The following is a 22,319-nucleotide window of genomic DNA, read 5'->3' on the forward strand; positions in this document are numbered from 1 at the left end:
ATTCATTAAAGATATGTACTTTCTAGATAGCCAGTTTGTGAGTCAGAAAATACATTTTCCCAAAGAACAATTCTGATGTTTAAAGCTATACATCTGATCCTCTTGCATTCCTTTAAAAAAATAACTGGCAACAGTGAATATAATGCTGAAATAGATATGCCAATTGTGCTTAGATTTTTGTTTTTCTATGTTATGTGTTTTATGTTTGGGTCTTTCTAGTGCTTAAGGAATAATACATATTAAAGTTCAGTTTTATTCTCTTCTCCTCTTTTAGTCTGCTATTCTGGAGAAATTAATATAGGAAAGATATGGGGGGATATTGTTGAAATATTTCACAAGGTCTTTCATGTATTCCCCTTTTACAGATTAAGTTGCTTTAGCTTGTCTTCGAAACTTTTCTGAAAATGGTGTCAGATTACTGAGCAGAAGAGCTATGTGAACGTTTTAAAAACTATCTCCTGTACATTTTAACAGTTCGATTTTTTTGGTCTGTTTTAAATGAGTGGTGAAGGTAAACTATTGTTCAGTTTTCCATAACCCCTTAAACTAGTACCCTCTAGTCGTGAGAACTATGTCATTCGCTGTCATCTCATGACAATTGTTTTACTTCATTTTAGTTCCTTACAAGCTACTTTTCCATTTTAGATGCTTTTCTTGTTATTGGTGAGTACTATCACCAGAAGCATATAGAAGATAATTCTGCTTGCCTCCTGTCCATGCGGAGTTCCTAGACTTTGCTCATTCACTTAAATGATGGTGGGGATGGGGGTGATAGTGGAAGTCATGTTAGCTTTGTGTGACTTATTGCTACAATTGTTTCAGCCAGCTCCTCACCTCCAAATCCTAAACTTTCAGAACACTGGCCTTGCTGCTTCCATTTTTTAAGACAGGGGAGGCTAGAAGAAGAATCTGGTGAACAAAGAAAAAGTAGAAGAGGAAAGTAATGAAAATTTCATGGTGTCACTCCATCTTAAAAATAAACACAACAATACCTGATTAATTAGAAGGCTGTTCTATCTAAATTTTAGAATATTTTAAATAAATAAAATGTTACTATCTCAAGTACCTATACCCTTGGTCAGCAGAGAATTGCCTAGTAGAAGTTCTTATGGGACAATTATTTAAGGCCTCTTCCTTTTCCTCCTTTAAAAGGGGCAGCTACTTTTCCCCTACTGTATTTCCTTTACTACATTGTATGTATTTTATTAGAGCACTTATCACATTCTCCTTTGTCATATATTCATGTGTGCACCTTTTTATCCTTTCCACACAGGGAGCTTTAAATGTCATCTTCATTTTTGCATTTCCTATCACACCTAGCATAATAGATACTTTAATTGAATAGTTTTTCATAAGCGATTTAATCTTTTCTTCAAGTGTACCTTGCATTAATTTGCACCATAAACTTTTTTTGTCCATTGTATAAAGATAAATATTGCCCTATTGTAAATGACTGTAGATTTGAAATAAATTATCAGGTTTTGCATAAATAGTTCTTTTCCATTTTGGCTTCAAGTTGCTTTTAATAGAACAGTCTTTCGTTCATGTATTCACAAGCCGTAGATTTTTAGAGATGGAAGGCATCTGGTCCATCGTTTTGCAGATAGGTAAAACAAGGTGTGTAGAATTTATCTTGTCCATGGTCACACACTAATGAGTGGGATAACTGGAACTGATTTTCAGTCTAGTACTCTTTTCAGTCTGCCACATGTTAAGGAAGCCTTTCTGGAGGAAGAAAGGCTTTATTAGCTTGGCTTATGTGGATGGAATAGAGGAAAAAGAGGTCTATAATTCTTTAATAGAAGGCTCAAAGGAAAGGTGTTATTGCTCACCTACTTTTTTTCTATAATATAGAAATTAAGTATACTGAAGCTCATTACCCTTTACATAATCTATATTGCAGAGCAATTTTACAGTTAAAACATTATATTGAAACTTTTAGAACTTCTAGTACCATAGCTTTCACACATCTTGTGCCAAATTATATTAGAGAAAGACTACAGTGTCTAAACAAAGCTAGGAAGATACACTAGTAAATTCAATAGTTAGAATTCTACTCTTAGTTTTATTGTGAGGGATAATTGTTGTTACCTGTAATCAAGGCAGAAAGTGTCACTTAAGTATGTATGGAACTCAGTCTTTTATACTGAGGAAGTATGAATTGTAATGCTTTAACCAAATTAAAATGCTTGTAGTATACTTAGTAATAACTATGATAAAAAATGGTTTATCTCACTCACATGATTAACATTGAAATAGAAGTGATGAATTATTAATCACTAGTTTCCAAACTTTAATGAATTTGCCACCTGAGTGCTGTGAGAAGAATAGGAAGATTGCTATTCTCCTGTATTCATGTAGGTTCAAAGATTTTGAAGTTTTGCTGGCTTTTACTTAAAATGGATATTAAAAAAATAAATCTTTAAGGTCTAGGCGAATTAAGTTCATAATTTTTTATTAGTGATGGTTTTCTTCCAATTAGGTTATCTAACTAAATACCCAACTGATTGTATATAAGTAGTCATTCTTGTCACAGCTCAGTATCTTTTTTTTAAAACTGCCCACCACTACTATGTCCACCTAGAAAAAATGGAAAATTACTCATATGGAAGTGACAGACTTTTGTGAACTGTGGATGAGCTCATTTTCCTCTTAGCTATCAAGAAAATTCAGTTCTTATTACTTAAGATAATGACACTTTTGCTCTTTCATTTGTCATCCATCCTCTGCTTGTCATTCTGTCAAGATCTTGCTACTTATTTTTGAGGGAAGATCAAAAGAAATAAGATAAATTAAGTCCTATTAAAACTACTTGAAATTCTTTAAAAGAAAGTAGCAAAATGTTAATACTTGCGCTATGAAGCCTTTTGATAGCATAAGCTAATCAGCATTCTATTCATATCTTTCCTAGGAAATAATTATAACGTTTTGTAAACATTTAGGATATGGCCACATTTACTGCGTTTTCACTTCAGGTGAATCCACTTTGCTTTTGGAAATCAGTCTTTGTTTCCAAATTAATTGACCATTTTGTATGCTTGTGCACCTCTGGAACATTTATAAAAGTACCTTAGTCTTATATAACTTAGCTAAATTTTACCCCAGAAGTAATTATATCCTTTTTCCTTTGAGTAGCTTGAACATGCATAACAGTTTTCCTGGTACAGTTGTGGTTTATGCCTTTCACTCTCAAGTGTCCTGGTTTAGATAACAAGTATATGGCCATTGTAGCTTTAACAGTCCTTAATTTCAGTTAAATCTTTTCAGTGAATATATAATAAAACTTATTGTTATACTTCATTATGAAAAACTGAATCTTTTTCTGAAACAGGGATTTTGATATTTTCCACAAATGCTTACTCAATGCTATAACTATTGATACTTCCTGTGTGTACATGAGAGTTACTACATTAAAAAGAAAGCAGCAATAATTATATAAAGTTTAGGCATTGATATTGAGTTTAGTGGGGAAGAATAAGAGGTAGTACAGTTTAGTATTTATGAGCCAAACTCTGCCTGCCTGCCTGGATGCACGTACTTATAACACATACTTACTAGCTGTGTGACCTTGGGAATGATGCTTAATCTCTTTGTGCCTCACTTTCCACGTCTATAAAGTGAAGATAGTGATAGTACTTACCTCAAGGTTGTTACAAAGATTAAACAGGTTAATATATGTAGCATACATTAAGTGTTCAGTAAGTGTTAGCTGATATCGTTAAGAATGTATAAAGCACTCTGGCAGTCTCGTGTCAATCTTTGAATTTCCCATTAGCAACAAAGACCCTCATGAGTAAAATTTAAGGCATAGCAGTATATTTCAATATTTGTAGAGGCCCATCTCCTAAAATTCTTTTTCACTCTCTCACCATCACTAGCTGTACCTTTCAATAATCACTCAGAATTCTCAGGAAAGTTCAAAAGGTCAGGTAAGGTTTAATGATGAGCAGAGGAGTGTGTTTTTTTCTTATTAAATTTTATTATGTATAGTTGATTTATATGTTGAAACATACTTTGGTGAGTGGGAGTAGAAGGACCTATTCTTTTGGGCTAGACCATTGGTTTATTTTAAACGACTTTACTGAAGTGTAGCTGATACATAACAAAATGCATGTATTTAAAGTATATAATTTAGTGTTATGACATATTTGCACACCAGTGAAACCATCACCGAAATCAAAATAATAAACATATCCATAACTAAAAGTTCCCTCATGCTTCTTTATAATCCTTCCCTCCTGCCCCACGTCCCCAAATCACAATCCTCATTCCCTGGCAGCCTGTTGTCTAACACTACAGGTTAGTTTACATTTTCTAGAAGTGTTTATAAATGGAATCCACAGTATGTACTCTTTTTTTGGTCTCTTTCACCCATCATAATTATTTTGAAATGTATCCATGTTGTTGTAATGTAGCAGTAGTTTGTTTGTTTACATAACTGAATGATATTCCATTGTATGGATGCACCACAGTTTGTTTATCCATTTGCCTGTTGAAGGACATTTGAGTTGTTGGCAGTTTTGCAGTATTACCAGTAAAGCTGCAATGAATATGTATGTACAAGTGTTTGTATGAATGTATACCTTTTATTTTTTGTATAAACACTCAGGAGTGGAATGATTGGGTCATATATTTAACTTTTTAGAAACCACTAAAGTGTTTTTCAAAGTGCTTGTACCATTTTGCATTTCCACCAGCAGTGTATGAGAGTTTTAATTCTCCCATATCCTTGCCAACACTTCATATGATCATTTCTTTACAATTTTAGCTATTTTTAAAGGTATGTAATAATATTTTTAATTTGCGTTTCCCTAGTAACTAATGATGTTGAGCATTTTTCACATGCTTATTTGCCATCCATTTATCTTTTTTGAATTGTCTGTTAAAATCTTTTTCCCCTTCTTTTTTATTTGGGTCTTTTTTTTCATTTTTAAGAGTTCCTAATACATTCTAGATTCAAGTCCTTTATCAGAGCTATGCTTTGCAAATATTTTCTTTCAGTTTATGGAGTGTCTTTTGAGGGGCAGAAGTTTATAACGTAGATAAAGGTCAATATTTCATTTTATTTTTCTTCTATGTACCATGTTTTTGGTGTTATAGCTAAGAAATCTTTGCCTTACCCAAGATTTCAATTGTTTTCCCCTGTATTTTCTTCTAGAAGTTTTATAGTTTCAGGTTTTACCTTTAGGTCTATGGTTCATTTTGATTTAATATTTGTATATAGGTCAAAATTCTTTTTTCCATATGGATACCCAATTGTTCCAGCACCATTTGTTGAAAATGCTATCCTTTTCTCCACTGAATTGCATTTGTATCTTGATCAAAAATCACCTATCAAATATGTGTGGTTCTATTTTTCTACTCTCTATTCTGTTCTATTCACCCTATGTCGGTGTCACGATCCAATGTACACACCAGGATAGATGCAGAGAAGGCTGAAGGCCATTCTGAGTTTATTAAAACCAGCGTTTCAATATATACATAGCTTACATCTGTTAAACATACACAGGTGTTCTGGACAAAGTGATTAGCGGATGCCAAGAATTCTTGGTGATTTCTCAAGGAGCCCTCCCTTGGCCTCTGTTTTGATATTATCATGTTATTGCTGTGCTCGTATATTTTTATCTCGGAGCATGCAAGTCCTCCTAGGCAATGGCCCCTCCTGCTCCCGATATCGTATCTCCATCTGTGCCCCCAGGCGACCGTGCCTGGCTTAGGTTGCCTCCGCTGGAGGTCTTACCCGTCATTCGCTAACCGGCCTTCTCACCTCCGGGTCACAGTTTGTTGGCAAGCCTTTTCCAGTGATTATTAACCCTTCCTGCATCAGGGGTGGTTACACCCTACTTGTCTAACTTTACCCCATTACTACACTGTCTTCATTATTGTTTATTCATGAATAAGTTTTGAAATTAGCATACTGGTAGTCTTCCAGCTTTTTCCTTCTTATTCAGAGTTGTTTTGGCTATTCTGGGTCCCTTGGATTTCCAAGTGAATTTTAGAGTCAGCTTTTCAGTTTCTACCAAAAAAGCCTGCTAGGAATTTGATAAGATGGTGTTGGATCTATAGATCAATTTGGGGAGAATTGACATTTTAACAACATTGAGTCTTCTGATCCATGAGCACCATATCTCTGTCCAGTTAGTTAGGCCTTCTTTAATTTCTCTCAGCAATGTTTTATGCTTTTCATGTGTAGGTATTGCACATCTTTTATTGTGTGTTTTACCTGAGTTTTTCCTGTTTTTCATGCTCATGTAAGTGGCATTATTTTTTAATTTCATTTTCCTATTTTTCATTACTAGTATGTAGAAATATGATTGTTTTTATATTGATCTTATATACTACAATTTTGCTAAATTCATTTATTAATTCTGGTAGCTTTTTTTTTAGATTCCAACAGTTTTTCTACATAGAAAATCATGTCATTTGTGAATAAAGACAGTTTTAATTTTTTCTTTCCCATACGGATATATTTTCTTGATTTCAATGGCTGGAACTTGTAGTACATTGTTGTAGAAATACAAGGGTGAACATTCTTGTTTTGTTCCTGATCTGGAGGGAAATCATTCATTTTTCAAATTAAGAGTGATATTAGCTGTAGATTTTACATAGATGTTTTTAGTTAGGTTGGGGAAGTTCTGTTCTGTTCCCTGTTTGAGCAACACTTTTATTAGAGGTGGATTTTGGGTTTTGTCAAATGCTGTCTTTATATCTATTGAGATGAATCACATGGATTTTATTTTTTGGTTTGTTGTTATGCTGAAATTACATTGATTTTCCTTTGTTAAGCCACCCTTGTATCCCTAGGATAAACAATACTTGGGCCTGATATTATTGTTTTTATATATACATATAGCTGAATTTGGCTAAAGTTTTGTTTACAATTTTTACATTTATGTTCATGAGGCATATTGGTTTGCAGTTTTATTCCAATATCTTTTTCTAATTTTGTTATCAAGGTAATACTGGCCTCATTAAATGAGTTGGGAAACATTACCTCTTCCTCAGTTTTCTGGAAGAGTTATTTAGAACTGGAGTTACTTCTTAATGTTTGTTATACTTCACCAGTGACTCCCTCTGGGCTTGAAGTTTTTTTTGTTGGAGGTTTTTAACTATAAATACAATTTTCTAAATAGCTATATTGCTATTTAGGTTATCTGTTTCTCCTTGAGTGAGCATTAGCATTGTTTTTATTTCAAGGAATTTGTCCATTGTCAAATATAGTGGCATAAAGTTTTCATAAAAATATCTCTGGACTCTGTAGTGATGTCTGCTTTCTTATTTCAGCCATAATTATGGATTGGTCTGTTTCTCTTTGCACTTATATCAATTTTTGCTTTGTGTATTGTGAAGCACTGTTTTTAGGTGCATAGAATTGTTTATAAATTTGTCTTGATTAGCTGTTATGAAATGATCTTCTTTATCCCTGGTAATTTTCCCCATTGATTTTGTAAGATATATTCACTCAATATAAAATTTTAAGTTTCCATATTTTTTTGTTTCAGTAAAGATATTGCAATATCTTCTTCATTTTTCCAGCATTATTGAGGTGTAGGACGTATAACATTGTGTAACCATAGGGTGTGCAAGATGATGATTTGATACACATATATATTATGAAATAATTACCACAATAAGGTTAGTTAACACCTCCATTACCTCGTATAATTACCATTTTTTGTCTTGAAAACATTAAAGACCTACGGTCTTAGCAACTTTCAAGTATATGATACAGTATTGTTAACTAGAGTCATCATGCTGTACATTAGATCCCCAGAACTTATTCATGTTATAACTGGAAATTTGTACGTTTTACCAACATCTTTACATTCTTCCACCACCTAAGCCACTGGTGACCACCATTCTACTTCTTGTTTCTGTGAGATCAACTTTTTTAGATTCCACATGTAAGTGACAGAATACAGGATTTGCCTTTCTGTGTCTGACTTATTTCACTTAGCATAATATCCTCAAGGAAAATCCATGTTGTCACAAATGGCAGGATTTCCTTCTCTCTCCAGACTCTGTGTGTCTGTGTGAATATCTTATATCTCATATGTATACATCTCACATTTTCTTTATGCATTCATCTGTCTATGGACACTTTAAGTTCTTTCCATATCTTGGTTATTGTGAATAATGCTGCAATGAACATCGGGGTGTGGATATGTCTTTGTTGTTTTGTGTGTGTGTTTTTGTTTTTTTGAGGAAGATTAACCCTGAGCTAACATCTGCCAATCCTCCTCTTTTTTCCAAGGAAGACTGGCCCTAAGCTAACATCCATGCCCATCTTCCTCCACTTTATATGTGGGATGCCTGCCACAGCATGGCTTGCCACGCAGTGCCATGTCCACACCCCAGATCCGAACCTGTGAACCCCGGGCCGCCGAATCAGAATGTGCACACTTAACCGCTGAGCCACCGGGCCAGTCCCTGGATATCTCTTTGAAATAGTGCTTTTATTTCCTTTGAATATATATCCAGAACTAGGATTATTGGATTATATGGTAGTTCTATTTTTAATTTTTTGAGGAACCTCCATGATGTTTTCCATAATGGCTGTACCTATTTACATTCTCATCAACAGTGCACAGGGTCCCCTTTTCTCCACTTCCTTGCCGACACTTACCTCTTGTCTTTTTGATAATGGCCATTCTAACAGGTGTGAGGTGATATCTCATTGTGGTTTTGAATTCCATTTCCCTGATGATTAGTGATGTTTAACATCTTTTCATGTACCTGTTGGCTATTTGTATGTCTCTGGAAAAATGTCTATTCAGGTCTTCTGCGCATTTTTAAATTGGATTATTTGGGGGCTTTCTTGCTGTCATATGAGTTGTCTATTTTTCAGTCGGGTTATTTGAGGGGTTTTTGCAGTTTGAGTTTCTTGTATATTTTGGATATTAACCCCATATCAGATATATGGTTTGCAAATATTTTCTCCCATTCTGTAGGTTGCCTTTTCAGTTTGTTCATTGTTTTGCTTTGAAGAAGCTTTTAAGTTTGATGTAGTCCCACTTGGTTTTTGGGGGTTTTTTTTTTGGCCTTTGTTGCTTGTGCTTTCAGTGTCATATCCAAAAACACCATTGCCGAGACCAGTCTCGAGGAGCTTTTCCTCTCAGTGTTTTATAGTTTCCCAGCTTACGTTTAAGTCGTTAATCCATTTTGAGTTAATTTTTGTGAGAGGTATATAAGATAGTAGTCCAATTTCATTTTTTTGCATGTGTATATCCAGTTTTCCCAGCACCACTTGCTGAAGAGATTCTTCTTATCCCATTGAATGTTGGCTCCCTTGTCAAATATTACGTGACCATAGATGAGTGAGTTTATTTTTGGTCTCGATTCTGTTCCTTTGGTCTCTGTGTCTTTTTATGCCAGCACCATACTGTTTTGATTATGATACATTGTAATATAGTTCAAAATCAGAAAGTGTGATGCCTCCACTTTGTTTTTTTTTCTCAGAATTACTTTGGCTTCTTGATGTCTTTTGTGGTTCCATATGAATTTTAAGATTATTTTTTCTGTTTCTGTGGAAAATGAAGTTGGAATTTTGATAGAGATTGCATTAAATCTAAAGATGGTTTTCAGTAGTATGGACATTTTAACAGTTCAGTCATGACACTTTGGTCAACAACAAGCTGCATATACAACAGGGGCCCTATAAGATTATAATGCAGCTGAAAAATTCCTGTTGACTAGTGATGTCATAGCTGTTGTAACATCATAGTGCAACACACTATTCATGTGTTTTGTGGTGATACTGGTGTAAACCAACCTACTGCGCTGCCAGTCATATAAAAGTATGGCACATACAGTTATGCACAGTACATAATACTTGATAATGATAATAAATGACTATGTTACTGGTTTATGTATTTACTGTATTGTCCTTTTTGTTGTTTTAGGGAGTACTCTTTCTACTTATAAAAGATAAAGTTTACTCTACAACAGTATGCTATGTTATAGTGGCAGCAGCTTTATACATCTCGTGTTTACTGTGTCTTTTGATTGCATCATTTTCTCTTGTGCTTGATTTAATTTCATGTTGTTTTGTTCAACTTGAACATGGCCCCTACACATACAAAATTCACTGCTAATATTGCCAGTGAAAGTCCTTGTGAGGTGATTGACCTGGAAATGAAATTAAAAGTGATTAAGGGGGCTGGCCTGGTTGTGCAGTGGTTAGGTTCGCACGTTCCGCTTCGGCGGCCCAGGGTTTGCCGGTTTGGATCCCGGGTGCGGACATGGTACTGACTGGCAAGCCATGCTGTGGCCATCCCACATATAAAGTAGGGGAAGATGGGCATGGATGTTAGCTCAGGGCCAGTCTTACTCGGCAAAAAGAGGAGGATTGGCAGCAGTTAGCTCAGGGCTAATCTTCCTCAAAAAAAAAAAAGTGATTAAGGACTAAATAGTTGGAAAATCAGTGATAATTATTGCTCACCTGTCAGGCATGTCCCATTCCACCATAGCTATGATCTTGAAGAATGAGATCAATGTGATAAAAGTATGTTAAAGGATATGCTTCATTGAAAGCAATGAAACAGAAATTTGAGAAGGGCATATATCAGACATGGAGAAACTTCCAGTGACCTGGATAAAGACCAGACATGGAAGCATATCCCTCTCAGTGCCATGACAGTCACAGCCAAAGCAAAATTTGTTTGCGATGTTGAAAGAAAAGACTGGACCCGACCATGATGTTGAATTTACTGGTAGCTCTGGGTAGTTTAAATGATTGAAGAATTTTTATTCATTACATAATTTGAAAGTGAGTGGTGAGTCTGTGAATACTGATGTGAAGGCAACTGAAGAACTTTTAGAAACTCTGGATAAGCTGATTATGGAGGAAAATTACTTGCCAGAGCAAATATTCACTATGAATGAAACTTCCCTATTCTGGAATCAGATGCCTAAAAAGACTTTCATTCATAAAAAAGCCAAGTCAATGCCAAGTTTCAAGGCTTTTAAGGATAGGATAACAGTCTTCCTTGGGGGCAATGTTGCAGGCTACAAATTGAAACTCTTTGTGATCTGGGACAGTGAGAACCCAAGGGCCTTCAAGCATATCAGTAAGCACATACTGCCAGTGTACTACAGGAGCAATAAGAAGTCATGGATGACCCAGCTCCTTTTCTAAGAGGCCCTCCTGAATTTCTGTGCCAGTGAAATGGAGAATAACATACCTCTCAAGATTTTGCTTTATTGTTGATAATACTCCCAGACATCCTCCTTTTATTGGTGATCTTCATCCCAATATCAAAGTGGTGTTTGTCCCTCCAAACACCATCTCTTTGATCCAACCAATGGATCAAGGAGTTATAGCAGCTTTTAAGGCCTAAAACTGATGAAGACCTTTGCCAAGTCTATTTCTGCAACTGAGGAAGACACTTATGCAATTCTGGAAGGATTACACCATCTATCACTGCATCAAGAACCTTGCTTGGGCTTGCAGTGATGTCAACAGGGAGTGTATGAATGACATCTGGAAGAAGACACTCAAGAGTTTCGTCCATGACTTCAAAGGATTTGCCAAGGATGAGAAGTTTGCAAAAATCATCAAGGCTGTGGTTGAGATGGCAAACAACTTTAACCTGGGTGTGAATGAGGATGACGTTGAGAAGCTCCTAGAGGTGGATGTGAATGAAACCTCCCTATTCTGGAAACAGATGCCTGAAAGGACTTTCATTCGTAAGGAGGCCAAGTCAATGCCAAGTTTCAAAGCTTTAAGGATAGGGTAACAGTCTTCCCTGGGAGCAGTGTTGTAACACAGTGGTAAGTATTTGTATATCTAAACATAGAAAAGCTATGGTAAAAATATGATATAAAAAATTTAAAAAATGTCTAAGCGTAGGGCACTTACCATGAATGGAGCTTGCAGGACAGGAAGTTGCTCTGGGCAAATCACTGAATGAGTGGTGAGTGAATGTGAAGGCCTAGGACATTATTGTATACTACCAAAGACTTCATAAGCACTGTCCACTTAGGCTACACCAAATCTAGAAAAAAATATTTTTATTTGATAGTAAGTTAACCTTAGCTTACTATAACTTTTTTACTTTATAAATTTTTTATTTTGTTTTAAATTTTCAAATCTTTTATAATAACACTTAGCTTAAAACACACATTTTACAGCTGTACAAAAATATTTTCTTTTTTATATCCATATTCTGTAAGATTCTTTGTATTTTAATCTTTTTTTTCACTTTTTAAACATTTTTGTTAAAAACTAAGACAGAGACATACACATTAGCCTATCATATAGCTTGTTTGTCTAATTGCTCTGGCTAGGACTTCCCGTATTATGTTGAATAGGAGTGATGAGAGTGGGCACCCTTGTCTTGTTCTTGATCTTAGAGGAAAAGCTTCAGCCTTTCACCACTGAGTATAATGTTTTCTGTGGGCTTGTCATATATGACCTGTATTATGTTAAGGTACATTCATTCTATAAACAATTTGTTGAGATTGTTTATCATGAAAGGATGTTAAATTTTGTCAAATGCTTTTTCTTCATTTATTCAGAGGATTATATGATTTTTGTCCTTCATTCTGTTAATGTGGTGTATCAGATTTATTGATTTGTGTATGTTGAACCATTCTTCCTTCCCAGGGATAAATTTCACTTGATCTTGGTGTAGGTTCCTTTTAATGTGCTGTTGAATTCAGTTTGCTAGTGTTTTGTTGAGAATCTTTTCATCTATATTCATCAGGGATATTGGCCTGTATTTTCTTTTCTTGTAGTATCCTTTTCTGGCTTTAGTATCAGGGTAATGCTGGCTTCATAAAAGGAGTTTGGGAGTGTTTCCTCTTCAGTTTATTGGAAGAGTTTTAGAAGGATTGGCATTAATTCTTCTTTACGTGTTTGGTAAAATTCGCCAGTGAAACCATGTGATCCTGGGCTTTTCTTTGTTGGGAGGTTTTTGATTACTGCTTCAATCTCCTTACATGTCATTGATCTGTTCAGATTTTCTGTTTCTTCGTGATTCAACCTTGCTACATTGTATGTTTCTAAGAATGTAGTTATTTCTTTTAGGCTATCCAGTTTGTTAGCATATGTGTTTTCTTAGTAGTCTTTTATGATCCTTTGTATTTCTGTGGTATCAGTTGTAATGTCTGCTCTTTCATTTCTGATTTTATTTGAGTCTCCTCTCTTTTTCTCATAGTCTAGCTAAAAATTTGTCAAATTTGTTTATTTTTTCAAAAAGCCAGCTCTTAATTTTGTTAATCTTTTCTATTGTTTTTCTAGTCTCTATTTCGTTTATTTCTGCTTTGATCTTTATTGTCTCGTTTCATCTGCTGATTTTTGCCTTTGTTTTTCTTTTTCTAGTTTCTTGAGGTATAAAGTTAGGTTGTTTATTTGAGATCTTCTTTCTTAATGTAAGCATTCATCACTATAAACGTCCCTCTGAGACCTGCTTTTGCCTCATCCCATAAGTTTTGGTATGATGTGTTTCTATTTTCATTTGTTTTAAGATACTTTTTTTATTTCTCTTTCAATTTCTTCTTTGACACATTTGTTGTTCAGGAGTTCTGTTAACTTGTCATTTGAATTTTTTTCTGACAAATCTGCCATTATCCTTATCTTTGTTTCACTATATGTAGCATGCTTTTTTTTCCCCCTATAGTTGCTTTTGAAGTTTTCTCAGTCTTGAGTTTTGAGCCATTTGGTTTCACGTGGCTTTATGTAATTTTCTTTACTTTTCTAATATTTGGAGTTCATTGAGCTTCTTGGATCTATGGGTTTATGGTTCCCATTAAATTTGCAAATTTAATCTTTTTTTCTTCTGGGACACCAGTTGCGCTTGTGTATTGTGTCACTTAAAGTTGTCTCACAGCTTACTGATGCTCTGTTCTTTCGCTTGTTTGTTTTACACTCTGTATTTCCTTTTAATAGTATCTATTGCTGTCTTCACCAATCTTTTTACCTTCCATATCAAATTTGTTGTTAATCCTATTCAGTTTATTTTTGTGGTCTCACGTTTTACTTTTCATTTCTAAAAGTTTGACTTGTGTCTTTTTATAGCTTCTATGTCTCTACTTTTTAAAAAAATTTTTATTGAGATTATGATACTTCAAAACCTTGTGAAATTTCAGTTGTACTTTATTATTTTTCAGTCATATTGTAGGTGCACCACTTCACCCTTTGTGCCCACCCCCTACCTCCCCTTTCCCCTGGTAACCACTAATTTTTTCTCTTTGTCCATGTGTTTAATTTCCACATATGAATGGAGTCATACAGACTCTACTTTTGAACATACAGAATGGAGTTACAATAACTGTTTAATTTCCTTGTCTGTTAATTCTAACATATATGTCAATTGTGGATCAATTTTGATTAATTGATTTTTTTTTCTCTTCATCATGGCTTGTATTTTCCTTCTATTTGTATGCCTGGTTATTTTTAATAAGAAATCAGATGTGAATTTTGCCTTGGTGGGTGTTGGATGCTTTTGTAGTCCTATAAATATTCTTGAGTTTTATTCTGGGCCACAGTTAAGTTAGGGGAAGTAGTTTGGTACTTCTGGGTCTTCCTTTTAATATTTTTTAGGCAGGACCAGAGTAGTGTTTAGTCTAGGGCTACTCACTACTCAGGCAGGTTTGTTTCAAGTACTTTACCAAATACTCTATGAATTATGAGATTTTCCAGTCTGGCTGGTGGAAATAGGCAATATTCTTCACCCTACATGAGCTCTGATTTCCCTCTAATCCTTTCACATAGTTCTTCTCATGGCCTTTGGTATTTTTTTCACATATATGAATTCATCAGTAATCTGCTGAATACTTGAGGGAGACCCTCTACAGACCTCTGTAGTTCTCTTTTTGCTCCTCTCACCTCTCTAGTAGTTTGTCCTTCTAACTCTGTCTGCTTTGGTCTCTCATGACTCAGTTCTCTCTCGTCAACTCAAGGAATACAGCAGGCTTTGCCTTGGTTCCCCATACCTGCACAGTAGCCTGAAAACTCTCAAGGAGGCAAGCTGGGGCAGTCATAGGGATTACTTGATTTGTTTCTCATCTCTTAGAAATCACTGTCTTTCATTGCCTAATATCTAATCTCTTGAAAGCTGTTGTTTCCTATATTTTAAGTTTTTTTTTGGGGGGGGGGGCATTGTTTCAAGTAGGTGGGTGAATCCAGTCCCTGGTATTCTATCTTGGCCTGAGGCAGAAGTCCTTGAACTGTTGAACTTTTATACTTTTTATGATTAATGTTTAAGTCTGTTTTATTAAAGTAATTCACTGTTTTTTCTTTTTTTGTATTATTTTTCCATTTATTTCTGAACATCTGTTTTTTTCCTAATAGATTTTTTTTGAGTGGTTATTCTACTCCCCTACATAGTTTAAAACAATTACATTATTCTTCAAATTCTGATGTTACTACTTTGAGTCTTCACTTTCACTGCTTCTGCTATTGAAGAAAAGTTCACAAATGATGATTTTGTTTCTTTTTTAGAAGATACTTATTAAGGGGGGTTTACTTCTTTCTATAAAAGATGCTTGGTAGAGATAGTTTATTTAAAATGATCACATCATTTAATGTATTTAAAATTGTGTTTTACTATCAGGTTATCTTACATTTACAACTTGTTACTATAACACAGATAAAATAAGCATATTCACAGTTAATCTGATGAGAAACCTTTGCTACTCTGAACACTATCATGCTAGCAGTTAGCTGCCAACCTTGGATGTACGTTTTGCTTTCTTTAGTATTTTATACAGTAAACCCCAAGTTATTGAGTGAATTAACAACATGGAACCCTCCCTTCTATGTTCTGTCTGTATACAGAAACCCTTATAATTTTGAGGACTGGCTTACCAGCAAAGATCAACAGCTCCTTTCTCCTCTTGACCAGTTAGCACATTCCAGGATAACTCCTGCTACTTTATATTTTCCACCTCCCTCACTGACCACATTCCAGTTCCACAGATTTGGTATCTCCTAAATTAAAAACGATAAGTATTTACTGTATATTGAAAAATCTGTTTCAAGATTCTCTTTTGACAGTTAATTGTGCAGAATATAGGTTATGTTTTCCCTAAAGGTAGGTAAAATAAAACAGATTGTAAAGCTACTGATGCTTTCATATTTTAAGAAAATGTGAAATGATATATTTTACCAAAACCTTCACTGATATATAGTTTCATATATATATATATATATATTTTTTCATTTTAATTTAGGATTTGCTTTCCCATATGCTACATATGGACCCACATCAGCGGTACACTACAGAACAAGTATTAAAACACTCGTGGATAATCCACAGAGACCAGTTGCCGAATGATCAACCAAATATAAATGATACATCACATGTCATTAAGGTAAAACAAGCGTACTTTTGTGCACCTTCTAAATGCTTGATACATGTCTCAGCTGCACCTCCTAGCAGGGCCAGGAGCCAGCCCTGCCCCACCAACGCACCACAGCAGTCATGGCTGTGCCTCCCAGCAGGGCTGGGCATCACTCCTGCCAATCAACACACTGCAGTACTTGCAGCCACACCCTGAAGTGGTGCCAGGTGCCCTGCCCATCCTCACATTGGAGCTTTGGCCCCACCGCAACAGGAAGATCCATGCAGCCCACATAGGGGACACCCCTTGAGCACCTAGCTCTGGTAGCCAGTGGGGATTGTGCCTTTGGGCCCCACAGGACATCTCCTACATAAGGCCACTCATTGAAGACTGGGAAAGTTAGCCAATTTACCTAATACATAGAAACAAATACAGAGAGTTAGGCAAAATGAAGAGATAGGGGAATATGTTTCAAACAAAGGAATAGGACATATCCTCAGGAAAAGAATTAAATGAAGTGGAGATAAGCAATCTACCTCATAAAGAGTTTAAAGTACTAATCATAAATATGCTTGCTGAACTTGGGAGATGAATGGATCAACACAGTGAGAACTTCAATAAAGAGATACAAAATATCGGAAAGCACCAAACAGAAGTCATAACTGAACTGAAAAATACACTAGAGGGATTCAACAGCAGAATGGATAAAGTAGAGGAATGAATCAGCAAGCTGGAAAACAAAACAGTGGAATTCATCAAGTCAGAGCAGCAAAATGAAAAAAGAATTTTAAAAAACTAAAAATACCTTAAGGGAACTCTGGGACAACATTGAGCAGAATCCCACTTGCATTATGGGGATCTCAGAAGGAGAAGAGACAGAGAAAGGGCCAGAAAAGTTATTTGAAGAAATGATAGCTGAAGACTTCCCTCGTCTGGGGAGGGAAACAGATAGCCAAGTCCAAGGAGCCCAGAGAGTTCTCAATGAGATGAACCCAAAGAGATAAGCACCAAAACACATTATGATTAAAACATTAAAGTTAAGGACAAAGAGAGAATTCTAAAGGCAGCAAGAGAAAAACAGCTAGTTACATAGAAGGGAAACCCCATATGTCTGTCAGCAGGTTTTTCAGCAAAAAACTTCACAAGGCAGAAGGTAGTGGCATGATATATTCGAAGTGCTGAAGGGGAAACACTTTCAACCTAGAATTCTCTTCAGAATTATCATTCAGAATTGAAGGTGAGATTAAGGGTTTTCCAGATAAGCAAAAGCTACAGGAGTTCATCACCATTAAACTGGCCCTACAAGAAATGTTAAAGGAACTTCTTTAAACTGAAAAGCAAAAGCACTAATCAATAGTAAGAAAACATAGGAAAGGAAAAGTCTCACTGGAAAAAGTAAATATATAATAAAGGTAGTGGATCAATCTATATAAATGAAGCATGAAGGTTAAAAGACAAAAGTAGTAAAATTAACTAAAATTACAATAAATAGTTAAGACCTGTATAAAATAAAAGCATGTCAAATGTGATATCAAAAATATAAGTTGTGAGGGCGGAGAGTAAAAAGGTAAAGCTTTGGAATGTTGTCAGATATTAGTTGCTATCAACTTAAAACAGACTGCTATTTACACAGAAAGTTATATGTGAACCACACGGTAACCACAAGGAAAAAACTTGTAATAAATACACAAAAGAAAATGAGAAAGGAATCTAGACATAAAACTAAGAAGGCATCAAGCCACAAGCGAAGAGAAGAAAAAGAACCAGAGAGGAACTACAAAAAGCCATAAAACAATTAACAAAATGGCAATAAGTACATATGCATCAATAATTACTTTAAATGTAAGTGGACTAAATTTTCCAATCAAAAGATATACAGTAGCTGAATGGATTGAAAAAAACACAACCTATCTGTATGCTGCCTACAAGAGCCTTACTTCAGAATTAAGGACACACAGACTGAAAGTGAAGGGATGGAAAAAGATATTCCATGTAAATGAAAAGAAAGCTAGAATAGCTATATTCATATCAGATAAAATAGACTTTAAAACAAAGACTGTAATAAAAGACAAAGAATGGCATCACATAATGATAAAAGGGTCACTCCACCAGAAAGGAATGACATTTATAAATACATATGGACCCAACATAAAAGCCAAAATATATAAACCAAAGATTAATGGAACTGAAGGGAGAAATTGAAAGCAATACAATAATAGTAGGGTACTTTGACACCTCACTTGCATCAATGCATAGATTATCCAGACAGAAAATCAGTATGGAAACATTGGCCTTAAATAACACATTGACCAGATGGACTTAATAGACATATACAGAGCATTCCATCCAAAAGCAGCAGAATAGAATTCTCAAATGTGCATGGAACATTCTCCAGGATAGATCACATGCTAGGCCACAAAACAAGCATCAATGAATTCAAGAAGATTGAAATTGTATCAAGCATCTTTTCCAAACTCAGTGGTATGAAACCAGAAATAAATTACAAGAAGAAAATAGGAGAGGCTGGCCCTGTGGCTGAATGGTTAAGTTTATGCTCTCCACTTTGGTGGCCCAGGGTTTTACAGGTTCAGATCCCAGGCGTGGACATGGCACCACTCATCAGGCCATGCTGAGGCCACGTCCCACATAGCACCACCAGAGACGCTCACAACTAGAATATACAACTATGTACTGAGGGGCTTTGGGAAGAAGAAGAAGAAGAAGAAAAAAGAAGACTGGCAACAGTTGTTAGCTCAGCTGCGAATCTTTAAAAAAAAGAAGAAAATGGGAAAAAAAACACAAAAATGTGGAGACTAAACAGCATACCATTGAACAACCAATGGGTCATCAGAGAAATCAAAGGAAAAATAAAAAAATACCTAGTGGCAAATGAAAACAAAAATACAACATATCATAATCTATAGGATACAGCAAAAGCAGTTATACGAGGAAAGTTCATCACAGTACAGGCCTACCTCAAGAAACAAGAAAAATTTCAAACACTCTAACTTTACACCTAAAGGAACTAGAAAAAAAGAAGAACAAATGAAGCTGAAAATTAGTAGAAGGAAGGAAATAATAAAGTCAGAACAGAGATAAATGAAATAGAGACTTAAAAAAGCAATAGAAAAGATCAATAAAGCTAAGAGCTGGTTCTTTGAAAAGATAAACAAAATCGACACACCTTTAGCTGGACTCACCAAAAAAGGAGAGGGCTCAAATAAATAAAATCAGCAATGAAAGAGAATTTACAACAGATACCACAGAAATACAAAGGATTGTAAGAGACTACTACAAACAATTATATGCTAACAAAGTGGACAATCTAGAAGAAAAGGATAAATTCCTAGAAACATAACAATCTTCCAAGATTGAATCATGAACAAATAGAAAGTCTAAATAGACCGATCACTAGTGAGGACATTGAAACAGTAATCAAAAACTACAAACAAAAATTCAGGACCAGAATGCTTCCCTGGCAAGTTGTACAAAACATTCAAAGATTTAACACCTATTGTTCTCAAACTATTCCAAAAGATGGAAGAGGAGGGGAAGCTCCCAAACCCATTTTTACAAAACTGCCTAACAGACAAGGACACCACCAAAAAAAAAAAAAGAAAATTACAGGCCAATATCCTTGATGAACATAGATTCAAAAATCCTCAACAAAGTATTAGCACACAAAACTCAACAATACATTAAAAGGATCATACACCATGATCAAGTGGGATTTAGGGGTGCAAGGATGGTTCAGTATCTGCAAATCAACATGATACACAACATTAATGAATGAAGGATAAAAATTGTATGATGATCTCAGTAGATGCAGAAAAAGCATGTGACATAATTTGGCATCCATTTATGATAAAAACTCAACAAAATGGGCAAAGAGGGAACATGCCTCAATATTATAAAGGCCATATGTGACAATCTCATATATATATATATATATATATATATATATATATATGCACACACACACACATACAGTGGAATACTACTCAGCCATAAAAATGAAATCTTGCCATTTGTGGCAACATAGCTTGAGGGTATTATGCTAAGTGAAATAAGTCAGAGGGAAAAAACTCAAAATACCATATGATTTTACTCATGTGGAATCTAAAAGGACAAATGAACAAACAAAACAAAATCAAACTCATAGATACAGGGAAAAGATTAGTGGTTACCAGAGAGGAAGGGGGTTGGAGGTGGGTGAAATGAGTGAAGGGGGTCAACTGTATGGTGATGGATGGTAACTAGGCTTCTGGTGGTGATCGCTGTGTAATGTATACAGGTGTTGAATTATAAAGCTATACACCTGAAACTTATACAATTTAAAAAAGTACAATGAATGCTTCATACCTAATAAAGCCATTAACACTGTTCACTGATGATACTTATTACCTTAAATTATATTTTTTAAAGGTTTATTTAGAGACTTCTTTGTTTTGTTTTTTTCTTTTTTAAAAAAAATAATGACTATGAAACACCCAGAAAAAAAGTAACCAAGTGGCAGTATGTGTTTATCAACAGCTACTTTAAATGTCAGTGGACTAAATGCTCCAATCAAAAGACATAGGGAGGCCGATTGGATAAAAAAACAAGACCCATATATATGCTGCATAAAAGAGACACTCTTCAGACCTAAAGACCCTCACAAACTGAAAGTGAAGAGACGGAAAAAGATAACTCCATGCAAATGGCAAAGAAAAGAAAGTTGGGGTAGCAATACTTATATGAGAGAAAATAGACTTTAAAACAAAAACTGTAACAGGAAACAAAGAAGGGCACTACATAATGATAAAGGGGACAACCTAACAAGAGGATATAATGCTTGTAAATATCTATGCATCCAACATAGGAGCACCTAAATATATAAAGCAGTTATTAACAGACATAAAAGGAAAAATAGTAAAACAATAATAGTAGGAGACTTTAACACTCCACTTACACCAATGGAAAGATCATCCAAACAGAAGATCAATAAGGAAACATTGGCCTTAAATGACACATTAGACCAGATGGACATAGTAGATCTATAGAGAACATTCCATCCAAAAACCGCAGAATACACATTCTTTTAAAATGCACATGGAACATTCTCCAGGAGTGATCAAATATTAGGCCACAAAACAAGTCTCAAAAAATCTAAGAAGATTGAAATAATACCAAGCATCTTTTACAGTGAACTGTTATTCAGCTTTAAAACAGAAGGATGTCCTACCAGGGCCAGCCCCAGTTGCCTAGTGGTTAAGTATGGTGAGCTCTGCTTCAGCAGCCCAGGTTCAGTTCCTGGGCATGGACCTACAGCTCTCTGTTTTTGGCCATGCTGTGCTGGCAGCCCACATACTAAAAAATAGAGGAAGATTGGCATGGATGTTAGCTCAGGGTGAATCTTCCTCAGCAAACAAATGAAAAAAGAAGGATATCATGCCATTTGCAATAACATGGATGAACCTGGAAGACACTATGCTATGTGAAATAAGCCAGACATAGAAAGGAAAAAACTACATGATCTCTCCTATATGTGAATCTAAAAGCGTCAATTACACAGAAGCAGAGAGTAGAACAGTGGTTACCAGATGCAGGGAGGAGGGGGAAATGGGAAGATGTTGGTCAAAGTGTATAAGGTTGCTTTATGTAGAATGAATAAGTCTAGACATCTAATATATAGCATGATGACTATAGTTAATAATACTCTGTTAAATACTGGAAATTTTCTGAGAGTAGATTTCAGGTACTCTCATCACAAAATAATGGTAACTGTAAGGAGAAGATATGTTGACTGTAGTAATCATTTTACTATGTATATGTGTATCAAAATATCATGTATACCTTAAATATATACAATTTCTATTAAAAATAAAGTTTTAAAAAATACTTAAAAGCAAATTGAATGATGAAAGACTGATAGAAATAATACATTTTAGTGTTTTAAAAATTTGTAACTATATTATTGAAAAAATATATAGAAGCAATCAGGTATTAATTCATCAAGGGAGCATCAATGTACAGATCAAGTATACACATTA

General features: G+C 35.1%; 1 protein-coding gene across 7 annotated transcripts in view; it reads left to right on the forward strand.

The window, feature by feature from the left end:
* Positions 1-22,319, forward strand: part of RPS6KA6 (ribosomal protein S6 kinase A6) — a 176,858-nt gene that overhangs the window by 141,895 nt on the left and 12,644 nt on the right. For 5 of the 7 annotated variants that reach the window (XM_046673320.1, XM_046673321.1, XM_046673324.1 and 2 more), the window contains one exon: positions 16,177-16,317. The exons of the other annotated variants lie outside the window; for them this stretch is intronic. In XM_046673320.1, the coding sequence (XP_046529276.1) occupies positions 16,177-16,317 (141 nt within the window). The remainder of the gene's footprint in view (positions 1-16,176; positions 16,318-22,319) is intronic. 7 annotated transcript variants of the gene reach the window in all.

Source organism: Equus quagga, chromosome 10, assembly GCF_021613505.1.
Source record: "Equus quagga isolate Etosha38 chromosome 10, UCLA_HA_Equagga_1.0, whole genome shotgun sequence".
NCBI lineage: Eukaryota > Metazoa > Chordata > Mammalia > Perissodactyla > Equidae > Equus > Equus quagga.